The 12,620-nt window shown below is 42.0% G+C and overlaps 1 protein-coding gene across 5 annotated transcripts in view; it reads left to right on the forward strand.

Moving 5' to 3' along the window:
- The window catches only part of PRKG1 (protein kinase cGMP-dependent 1), an 850,812-nt gene that overhangs the window by 645,179 nt on the left and 193,013 nt on the right, over positions 1-12,620 (forward strand). For all 5 annotated transcript variants that reach the window (XM_077350392.1, XM_077350391.1, XM_077350390.1 and 2 more), the window contains exon 6: positions 11,196-11,273. In XM_077350392.1, the coding sequence (XP_077206507.1) occupies positions 11,196-11,273 (78 nt within the window). The remainder of the gene's footprint in view (positions 1-11,195; positions 11,274-12,620) is intronic.

Consider the following 12,620-nt stretch of genomic DNA (forward strand, 5'->3'; position numbering starts at 1 on the left):
TACGCTATGTTACAGGATTGTCACAACCCATGAATCCTGTATGCATGATTTCATGATTAAAAGACTGCCTTGTACCAAGAGGATTACAAAAGTATCCACTTTGGCAATGTTACCTTGTGACAATGCATTGTAATTGTAATCTCTGGCAGCATTAACACTAATTGCCATATGTATTAAAAGAAGGGACAGGTGAAGTTCAGGCATTGAAAATGTTCAAAATTCTAACTGGTTGTGGAAAGAACATTACACACTCCTTCATCTTCTGAAGTCGGAGCCAACAGTATTGTTAATCAGGTCTCCCAATCTGGTTTCTATACCCTGAAGAAGTCCAGTTTGATTAGTCTGAAGAACACAGAGTTTGGTCTGTAATAGGATGAAAAGAATCTTGGTTTATGGAAGAAATCTAATCATGTGACCTCAGGACTCCAGACTAGAATTTATTTAATGATGAAGCAGTTTTACTATTATTACCATCCTAAAGGTAGGTCTGCCTTCTGAAATGACAGCTGATCTCTAGACTACAAACATCAGGTCCCCTGGAGGAGTTAGCAGCTGCGCAGCATGACATTGCTGATATTTAGAGATCGGCAGACTTCAGTTCATGGTTAGAGCATATGAACTGGGAGTTTGCTTCATGAATCAGCCCAGTACATATTAGTTTGTGAGCCATTGACAGTTTAAACCCCTGCTTTCTGCTCCTTGCAGTGTTTTGTGGGGAGTAGAAAGCAGGGTTTCCAAATAGCTGAATGATGTAAATGGCTCCAAACTATTTAAATCAAGCAACTTCTTTAAACTAAATGTCTTCTTTCTGCTGTTCATGAACTGCCCCAATATTCACAAACCATGAACCCCCTCCCAATTAATACCAAACTAGTTTGTCAGCTGGTTCATGCCCATCCCTATAGATCAGTGATCCCCAACCCCCGGTCCGGGGTCCGGTACCGGTGTGTGGATCAGTCGGTACCGGGCCGTGGCTCCTCCTCGTCCTCCTCCCCAGCTGCTGCCTCGGGGGCTGCCCTGCCACTCTGCTGCAGGCTCACCTTTGGTGATCTCCAGTGGCCACCATGGCTGGGGCTCCCCCTCAGTGTGGCACTGCACAGCTGCTGCTGGCAGAGCCCCACAATGGATGGCAAAAAGTCAGGGGTACCAGCGGGAAAGCAAGTGGAACAGGGGCTCAGACAGCGGCAATGTCCCCCTCAGACTACCCCCCCCTGGGCCTCAGTAAAATTGTCAAGCGTTGACTGGTCCCTGGTGATAAAAAGGCAGGGGGCCACTGTTATAGATGATCTCCCTCCACTCACCAGACCCCTGCCTCTCCAGGCTCTAACACAAATTCTCCTGGTATTTCCCAAGCCAGAGTTGGCAACCCTAATTTTTGCTGTTTTATTGATTACTAGGTTTGAAGCCTGTTGTACTTGTAGATACAACAGGCGCTAGAAAGGGTGGATGGGAGTGTCTTGCCTGCTGGTGAGTTTGTGGCAGGGGTATTGTAGTTTTTTGGGCAGAAGGGATGGAAGAGGTTTAGGAAAGTATAGAAATAGTAGGGCAGCCTTTCTGCTGGGCCTAGAAGCACACCCAGAGCCTCTTTGAGGCTCCGGGTGTGCTTTTGGGCCCAGGGGGAAGGCCTCCTCCCCCCCTTTCCCTCCGGCCTTGGCGCAGCCTTCCTACTGGGCCTAGAAACACACCTGGGGCCTTGAAGAGGCCCCAGGTGTGCTTTTGGGCCCGGAGGGAAGGCCTCCATCTGTACTCACGCTATCGTGCCTGGATGGAACTCTGTCCTGTCCTGGTGAGGGCCCAATTGGAAGGAGGGCCCAATCATATTGGTCCCTCACCTGGACCAGCCCCGCCTACTCTCCACCCACTTAGCCTTTAACCAATTATTTATAACGCTCCCAGAGCATTTTAAAGATATAAATGTAATAAAGGAGAAAACCAACATACAATAAAATTGAAGAATAACAAATAGTGTTGCATGTACTCGTGGTGAAGAAGACTGGATGAGTATTTAGGGTTCCTTTGAGAATGTGAATGTGATGGCTTACCAAGGTTGGCAGATACAAATCATGTTGATCTCACACAAAGAAGACCATTGAATGATAAATCTTAATAATTGGATAGGACTAAAAATGTTTGTCACTTACCTTAAGAGAGGAAGATGCAGCTTCCAGTCATCAATACAAAGGCATGAAAAGGATATATTTTGAAAACTTCTGATACCTTACATTTTAGTTCTACTATTAAATAGATGCGTGCAAAGACCAGTGGAGGCTGGTCTGTGAGAGTGAATAGAACAGAACTCCACCAGCTCAGGCTGTTCCTAGATCACTCTTGCCTGCCTCTATGCTGTCCTTAGCAGAGTCCATGCAGTGATATTGTCAACCCTCCAGATCAACTGAGAACTGGCAAGGCTGTTCTGACATTCACACTGAATAACTTTCTTCTGTGGCATGAAGCAGATGTAATATTGTAGATCTCCTATTTGTGGCTATGCTATTAGAAGCTTACCCGAGCATGCTAATTCCCTTCCAACCTCCCTCTCTATTCCATGATTCCATTTGTAACTGTGATTTTATTTGAAAACAGACTTTGAAGCGTGTTTTCGACTCCTGGGTAGGAGAGAACCTTGTTGATATTAATTATGGTTAGCATCAATGGAGACTTAATGCTACTTCAAGATTAAAACAAACACTAGAATTGAGGGAAAGAAATGAGGAGGAAAGCAGGGGACCTTCCCTCGTCTTTTCTCCATGAATACCACATTAGAGTTTCCAGTGATATATCATAAGATGGTTTTGAAAGCACCAACTGAGCCAATGTCATCTATAAACTTTTGTTTGAAAGAGATTTTCCTGTATAAAGTTTATTGTTAAACTCTGGTTATTATAGGAACTGCTGCTGTAGCTGTAGTTTTTTGATGGCTAATTAGTGTGGTTTATGTATTGACTTAATAGTACACTAATATATATATATATATATACTTTGGTTTTAGTGCATTTGCTAGTACTTGTCATTAAGGTATAGAGTCTTTATGCCTTTAAAGATCATAAAAATAAAAAAGGTATAGAGTTTTCATAAATCAGAAGTGACTTGATGGTACTACACACACACACACATACATACTGCATATCAATGAAACCAGTGATATCCCTCCCCATATCAGTATCTGCGGTAGCAATCATACGACACAAGAAGGATATGTTAGTTGCTCTTTTTTCCCTTGTGAAACTCCCCCAGATCTGGAGCAGAAGAAATCTCAATTCAGTCATACCCTAATTAACCAAGGGGATGTGAAATTTGATCTTTTTAATCCAATAAAAGACGGTGAGCTTCAGTGGCCATTATTTTCTGAACTGTGTTCCTTTCCAGTGCCATTAATGTTTCTTCCATAAATCACAATAACCTTTCTTTAATCTCATTTGGATCTGAAGTTTTATCTGTACTTTTATGTTTAAAAAAATATTAAACCACGGATCATTAAAACAGAACTGTCTTGCTTTGCAATGATATGCTTTACATCTATGTGTATTCAACCTTTTAACATAACAGGATACTTTCATTGGTCCAGTGTAAAGGTATTTCCTTTTCTGTTCTCCTTTCTTTTGTTAGAATTAACCTTGGTTAACAATTGCACATATACCATTATTATGCTGATGCCAGGTTTGAAGCTCCCAGGTAAACTTGGTGAACATTAACTATTATTAGAATTGCTTCTGAGGTAATACTACACCACAATTTCTGCATTGCTTTCCTAATCACTTGTTAATATTTCCCCCTGATCTTGAATAAATCAACTAGTTACAGATATTTACATAATATTACGTAATATATAATGCAACATGTTAAATACTTTCAACTATGGAAAGGAACAAAGAGGTTTTATAAAAACACATAAAATGCAGAAGGAAATACTTTATCTTGGAATAATAATGAAAAATATTACATTACAAATGATACCCAACATTCAAAAAATCTGAACACTGACAATTGTTTTTCTGGATTCTTTGATGTTATGCTGATTTAGTTAATAACATAGTACTCCACACACGATGGAACAGTTCACCTTCCAGATGAGGTTCTAGCTTTTTTCATTTTGCTGCTATTGCCAATTTAGCAACAGTAAATTCTGAACCAGTTCTATATCTGAAAGGGCAATGTGGCCTTTCCAATAACCCAACAAAATAACTTTTAGTCGAATAAGTCATTTACAGCCCAAAATGTCATTAACAAACTGAATTACCCATTTCACAAAAATGCCAAATATTTCAGCAGGTCCAAAAAGAAGTTTAAAATCTGCTATGGGGGGGGGGGAAGGTGGGTTTAAAATAGAATCAAAAGATGCCATAATCCTAAAAGAATTTAGGCTGAATCCACATATTGTGAAGAAGGATTACCAGCTCTAGGTGGGAAATACCTGGAATCTTTGGGGGTAGAGTCGGGAATGGGTGGGATTTGGAGCAGGAAGGGACTCAGTGAAGTATAATACTATGGAGCCTTTTCACTAGCAGTGGATCCTTTTTTGCTATGGAGCCTACCCTCTAAAGCAGCGATTTTCTCCAGCAGACCTGATCTCTGGCACCTGGAGATAAGCTATAATTCCAGGCAATCCCCAGGTCCTACCTGGGAACTGGTATCCCTATTATGATGTCCTCATGGCTGTCATTAAGTCCTTGAATCATACATGAATGGAGAGTTCCAGGTGTCCCAGAATCACAGGATATCAATTTGGACTTCATCCTTCTTTCCTCCATGCCATTCTAGGGGCCTGAAATGGCTCCCAAACACCTGCCATTTACCCCTCTTTACTTGTTGCCTTCATTGCATGTAAGCTTACCAGTGAAGCAGCCCCCTGCACCATAGCGCTGAAATCATTTCTCTACAAATGACCTACAATGGATCCATGCATGCCTGAGAAGTATGTAATTCAAAGCCCTTGTGACTGCCATGAGAGCATTGTAATATTTGAACTGGCCTCTACTGCAAGTATTTATCTTTTCTTTTTTGGGGTTTGTTTGTGCGACACTAAAGGGGGTAGGTCAAGAACCAACACCTTTATTAATGGATTGATGTTGAGTGTGAGTGTGTGTGTGGGGGGGAGGAATGAAGTTTGCATGCTGAAATAGTTCACAAAAAGGCTTAATCTGAAACAAAGTTGGAAATGATTTTGCATGATCAGGCTTCCATAAAATCGGTTTGCCAGGGAATTGTGATAGGTTTATAAACCACCCGAGATGATAAGCATAGGCAGAAAGTGGATAAAAATTGCTGACCACATATGTGCATGTGAAAACTCTATGCACCATTTGCTCTTTGGTGAGCACAATAAACTTTCAACTGAAGTTAATGAGAGATCTTGCTGTGTGATCCTTACCCCAGTGCCTAATTTTTTATGTCTCACACAAGCATTCAGGTTCTACGGTTAAGGAAGATAGCCCCTAAAGGCCCTATTATTTTTGGCTGACTCCTACATGATGGTATATTAGCAGATGTTATATGAAGCCCCCCCTTTAGTCTAATTGACATATTAAAAGTATCACATATTTCCTACCCTGCTTCCCTTATAGATGCCACTGGATTTGCCAGCCCTCTGGTCTTTATGTACTTTAAAAACACTTTTAAAATGTCCTGCCAGATCAGCTTGATGAACCAGCAAGACAGATTTCGTGTTGTTCTTAGTGACCATCCAAGTATACTGGGATGTCTTCAAAGCACATTAACCAAAGCCTTCCACTGTTGTTGCTTTCTCAAATGGAGTATCTCTGAGGTTCTACTGGCCACACTGTTAAATCCTAGTTGGGGTTACATGAAATGTGAGGACCGTCCCAGATTCCAGGCAGGACATCACAACGAACCATTTGTTTCAAGGCAACTGGTAGATTAATCCCTTAAAGGAGAGTAGATGGTTTCCAATGCCCTTCCTAACCTTAGAAATTCAGGATCACAATTGGAAATTCACTTCAAGACTGTCATCCAAATTCCTAGACAAAAATAAGCTATACCTGTATCTGTTGAGGGTTTTTTATGCCACATAGCATTGTTTGCGGAAAGTGCTTTGGGACGTGAGCGCCATAATGCTGCAGGGAGAGGAATGCCAAAGGCATCATAATGCCATTACACATGTCAATGGTTCGCCCTGGCTTGAAATGCTACGTGCCATATGGGTGACCTCATCTCTGAAAGGATATTGGATGACTGGCTGGAGTTCACAGAAGGGCAACTGGGATGATTAAGAATGCGGCATCTGAAAAGAGAGGCAGTGCCCATTTTGGAAAGGAGATGAGCCAAAGGGGAGGGGGGAATGGAGATGTATGCGATCAAAGGAGTAGGGAGTTCTGCTGTTTCAAGGGTAGTGAATCTAAAGGTACAAATGGAATTATATCTACTTTGAGTAATGAAACAGTGAAGCCATTGGTTATGCTAATTGTTGAGAAGCTTAGTTCCATGATATTTCAATAGTTTGTTACAGGTAATAATACATGCTACCAGTTTGTGCAAAATGAAATTTAAAAAACTGCATATCATTCTGCAAAACAGAAAGTGGTGGGTGGCTGTCGGGTATTCCAGATCAGTTCAGGGAATAATAAGCGCAAGAGTCTGTACGGTTTTTGCACTATAAATATCTGTTTAATTAAGGCCTCTCTAGATTTTATTTCCTTTAATGAAAAAATCCTGATTCTACTGAATTAAAAAAAATAACCCTAACTCTCATAAATGAACACATTATTTATATTGCGCAATAAAGGAACTGCTGTGCTGTTAATTCTGTCTCAAAATAAAGCACATAACTTTACTATTTCTAAATATTTCTGGACCTCAGTTCCCTTGGGGATCCATTCCTTTTCCGCAGGCATAGTCCAGTGCTTCTGGTGAGGACCCTCAGTGGGCTATAGCAGTGGTCCCCAACCTTTCTGAGGTCAGGGACCGTTTCTGGGGGTGAGGGGAGGGCCAACAGCCTGGGTGCCACGCACATGCGCGGCAGCTGTGCACAAACATGCATGCGCAGTTGCCACGCATTTGTGTTTTTACCACCAGGCGGCACTAACATGCATATGCGCAGTTGCCGCACATGCGTGTTTTCACCACCAGGTTGCGCAAACATGCTTGCGCGTTTGCGTCGCCGGTGTGCCAGCGGTCGCATCTGCCTCTTCCCATCCTTCTCGCTGTTGGGGGGGGAGGCAGGTTCGGCTGCCAGTGGCCCGGCACCGTGGCCGGGCCGTGGACCAGGGGTTGATGATCCCCGGGCTATAGCACCATAGAAGCTGTTACTTTTTTTCTGATGGGAACTGATTTCTGGAGAACAGGTGTGATTCCAGAGGATCAGTTGTAATGCTATACCTCAGTCATGAGGATAAAAAGGAGATATGTGGGAGGCACATGACTCCATCTCTGTGTTTCCAACCAATGAATACAAGAACTATATCCCTGTTCACACATTTCAGAGAATGTATGTGCAACCTGCATGTATGTGTTTCCCTTTCTTGGAAGAAAGAGCAAGCATATGTTGACTTTGCAAATGAAACCAGGCACCAGTACCTGGAAAAATATGGAATTTTAATCACACACTCAACTGGGTGTGCATTGAATGTAATATGAGACTTTCTTAATGTATGTTTCTTAAAGGGAGCCAGTATGGAATAGTGGTTAAAAGTGGTGACCTCTCATCTGGAAAGAGAAGTTTGATTCCCACTCATCCTCCACATGCCTCTAGATGAATGACCTTGGATGACTCACAGTTCTCTCAGTGCTCTCTCAGCCTCACCTGGGTGAGGCTCAACAGGGTGTCTGTTGTAGGGAAAGGAATGGAAAGGTGTTTGTAAGTTCCTTTGGGGTTCCAAAAAAGATCAGTCAAGTATAGACAGATTAATGCACATTCATTGTAATGTGTGAACAGTGTTTTAGAAGCATGTAAATGGTCTTGAAAATAGGCCTTGCTGTGTTCAGATCTTGTTTTCATGAATGCTTGCACCTTCCTGGCAGCAGCCCAGCACTCTTAAGGCTGTGAGTTATGCTTATGATTAGTTCAAATAGAAAATCAGCAATTAACAGCAGTCTGGGTACCCCAGTCCAAAACTATTCCATGCTAGTTTGTATGTGATCCCCCCCCCAAAAAAAGTATGTCTAATGGCACTAAAACCAGCTGTGTTGGAAAATGCCATTTCAACAGAGTCTGAAAATGGGATTGCCAGCCCCCTACTGGAGACACAGATCACCTACTCTTGGGTCTCCCCCCACCCCACCCCGCTACTGCTCCCCCACCCCCAGTTCCAGCACTGCTGCTGACCAGCTGGCTGGTAGGGGGCCTTAGCAGGAGCAGGCTGTCATTGGCAATGTGGCAATGGTACTGGAAATGACATCATCATGTCAGCAATGTCCAGGTGATGATCTGGTATTTGGGCAATTTAGTGGTGGTGTGGTGGTGTGTATAGTGGTTAGGACTAGAGTGCAGGCTTCTAATCTGGCGAGCTGGATTTGATTCTGCACTCCCCACATGCAGCCAGCTGGGTGACCTTGGGCTCGCCACAGTGCTGATAAAGCTGTTCTGACCAAATAGTAATATCAGGGCCCTTTCAGCCTCACCCACCTCACAGGGTGTCTGTTGAGGGGAGAGGAAAGGGAAGGCAACTGTAAGCCACTTTGGGTAGAGAAAAGCGGCATATAAGAACCAACTCTATTCTTCTTCTTCTTCTTCTTCAGTATTTCTATGGTAGAAGCCATTTTTACCATAGAGTTTTTGCACAAATGCCAAAGCATCTCCAGGGTGTCACAAGTCATGTCTGGAACACATTAGAAGTGGCATTACCATATCATTGGCCACATAGCCTGGGCCTCCCTCCTGCCTCTGCTAAGTCCCTCTCCCACATTCCCTGCCAGTTGCCCAGAGAGACCTAGAAAGTCTATCTGGGAAAGCCTTGAGGAAATGGCCTACAATATCTACTGATAGACTTGTTTCATTGTCAGAGTGGAAGGAATAAGGAAGGAAATCCGTATTCTTGGACTGACACATGAGTTGATCCTGTGCAGATCACCAGCGCACACTGACATCAGTACACTATCTGCAGATCCATCCAAGAAGCTGGCCAAATATAATTTTGTGGTGCTGATTTAATTGTTAGCTAAAGCATTGGAAAAATCAAACATAAATGCTTAATCTTGATCAGTAATTATAGCAGGAAACAGTAAGGTAATAATTGGCCGGGGGGAATATTTGCAGTACATGGCATCTTTAATCACATCTCATGCAAATACTTTTTAAAAGAAATTCAATAGGTTGTTCATTGTCAAAGCATTAGTAAGGTAAAGCACCTGCCATTCTGTGGGACTAGACTAGAGCCAGAGCTGTCACACTGTGGTCTCTCAAAAGCTCAGCTGCTGTGTTTGCAGTCATTCTCATTACACACTTGCCAGCCTGAACTTCCAAGTCCACCATGTCACTGCAAAACAGAGTTGGCAGTTTTGTGGTGGTGGTGAAAATTGAACTTTGTGTCACAAGCAACTATATACAAACCATTTATTCCATGGCAAGGCCTCTGTGCTGTAGCAATTTCAAGCAATCACAGTGTGTGGATGTTGTGTTTATAATGCTGGTTCGCAAGCCTGTCTCACATGCCTCAGAGGGATAATTCTGTGGTATACATAGAGTTGTCCATATTGGATTGTGAAATATCTGGAGGTTTTGGAGGCAGAACCTGGAGAGTGCAGGGTTTGGTGGATAATTCCATAGATGTCATTTTCTCCTGATCTCTGTTACCTGGAGATCTTTAGCCATCACGTAGAGGCTTGCAACAATACATTTACAGGTATCTACACAGAATTCTGGATGATGATGGATGGATGGATGGATGGATGGATGGATGGATGGATGGATAGATGGATGGATAGATGGATAGATAGATAGATAGATAGATAGATAGATAGATAGATAGATAGATAGATAGATAGATAGATAGATAGATCCAAAGTCATGTTTTCTATTGATGTCAATGGGCACAGAAGTGTATAACCCTGTTTAGGATGGCAATATGAGTGTGTGGTGGTGTGTGCTAGTCAATTTGTAATGGGCTTTGATGGATATTAGGGTTGCTGAGTCTGAGTTGGATAATTCACGGAGATTTGGAGGTGGAGCTTGAGGAGGGCAGGGTTTGTGGAAGGGAAGGATCCCAGTGGTAGATAATTCCATAGATTTGTTTTCTCCAGGGGAATTAATCTCTGTTGTCTAGAGATAAATTCTAATTCCAGAGCTCCAGGCCCCATCTAAGAAGGCTGGGAGCACTTGTAATCTCCAATTCTTAAACCATCTTGGAATAGCTAGTAATTAGGGATGGGCATGAACTGATTCATGACCTTAAATCCACCATGAATTTAGCCAGTTCATGCCCCCCTCCCAGGTTCAAAGGAGGTACCTCTCTCAAACATTTCCTGGACCTGGGGCACAGGCCATTTAAGTACTCCACTTTGCTTGTTTGCCCTGCTATGAGGCTGCATGATCACAAGCCATTTCAAGGAACAATTTTACTGCCTCCTGCTTGAAAGTACACAACTGTCTGCTGTGAGGCCAAAATTATTGACAACCATTTTAGTGTCCCATTTTGCTTCTAAGTGGGAAGGGGAAGTAAACCAGCCTGGCCCAAACCCAACCAGTTCATTTTGTGGCTTCTGGGTCATTTGGGTTCAGGACTCACTTCAGGAATACCACAAATCCCTGAAGTGAACTGGAATTCTCCAGTTCATGCCCATCCCTACTTGTAACATTATGCCGATCATAAATATTTAATTTAAGGGTTTAGGCTATACTGTCATCTCTCTCTATTTGGGTTTATGTGCCTCCATTCCCTGGTACAAAATTAACCTCAGGATAATCAGTATTATTCCTTTTCTGAATGACTTAAATGTTATTTACAGTAAATCGAATGCAGAATTAGTCATTTGCCCCCCAAAGTGAAAAACAGAATCATTACCACAAAGAATTAAGGAAAAGAAGCTTTAGAGAGTAATAATGTTGCATAATATCGCCAGATGAAAAGAGTCAATTAGGAAGATGGCAATTATTGACTGTTTTATTTCTTGATGCCAATGTATTGACAGTCTTGGATAGATCATGTTTAAGTCTGTTGCCCTCCTACTATTGATCTCAAAACTGGGGAACTGCAAGTTGAGTTTCAGGCTGATTCCTCTTGTTTTTGTACATTTTCTTTCTGCAGACACACTATGAAAATGGAGAGTACATTATCAGGCAAGGTGCTCGGGGGGATACTTTCTTCATAATCAGCAAGGGCAAGGTAAGTTATTGTGACACGCTCTTTCAAGTAAATGTCATGTGCAGTGGGTTGCGTATTATGGGAACATAGTACCAGCTGTCCTGTTTTCTCATGCAGTGTCAAGAAAGTTTCCATATTTCTTGTTTAATTAGCTATTACGACTTGTTCAAATAGCCGTTGTAATTAACCATTGTGGCAATGGAAACTGGCCTTTCCAATGGGAAATTAGCGACATGCACACTGTAGGATTTTTCTTGCAGGGACCACATGGATACATAGCTGTTACAACAAAATTCCATGTTACCTTTTCTAAATTTGAGCCCTGTGAACGATCCCAGAACATATGAGCACAGTGGCTTTAATCCAACAAGATATGTCTGGAAGAACATGGGCTTCTGGCACAGCACCTTACACAGGCCACATCACACTTTTGTGCTTGTGAAAGAAAAAATGTTGAATTCCATGCTTATAACCAGAATTAACCATGTTGGTCTTAAAGGTGCCATTGAACTAAAACTTTGTTCTGTGTATTCAGACTAACATGGTTACCCACCTGATTCTATGCTATGTTTTGTACTTCTCTTACTATTGTTTTTTTGGGGGCGAGGGGCCATCACCTGGGCATGGAATTGGGGTCAATGTGGGTGTCAGGTAGTTGTGAATTTCCTGCATTCTACAGGGGGGGGTTTAAAATAGATGACCCCAGAGGTGCCTTCTAACTTTATGATGTTATTATTCTTATTGGTTTTATTTTGTTCTAATGCCATATTTTAAACATTTCATTTCACCCATGTCTCCTTATTCTAAATGGCGTTCTCTGTGTGCAGTTCTGGCAATCACTTGCTGGATAGGAACTTAGTATTAAATATTTGCTTAATGTGAAAGCCAAGTGGAACTGGCAAAGATTGTTCAGTAATGCTTACTGAACATCAAGACCCTAGCACTGGATATAACTAAAACATGTTAAGCATACAATCAGAAGTTAAATCTATGTGAACAGATAACTTCAGCTTAGTAAAATCAACTGCAAACTTAGATTCAAGTGGTCTGAATTAGCACAACTAAATTTGAGTCCAGTGGCACCTTTAAGACCAACAAAGATTTATTCGAGGCATGAACTTTCATGTGCATACACACTTCCTCAAACAATGGAACAGGGATCATAAAATAACAGAGATTAAAATAAACTAAATTAGTAGCAAGTTAATAACCAGCATCATAATTCCTTGCTAGAAAAGCAAATCAGTCCTTTGGGTTGTCCTTCACAAAAAATATTGGGGGAATAAAACTGCTAAAGTTAATGATTACTGGCAGACACTTTCCCAGTTGTGAAAAGAAGTAATTAAACGAGATTTGTTGCTAGTCCCA

This window comes from Paroedura picta, chromosome 8, assembly GCF_049243985.1.
Source record: "Paroedura picta isolate Pp20150507F chromosome 8, Ppicta_v3.0, whole genome shotgun sequence".
Taxonomy (NCBI): domain Eukaryota; kingdom Metazoa; phylum Chordata; class Lepidosauria; order Squamata; family Gekkonidae; genus Paroedura; species Paroedura picta.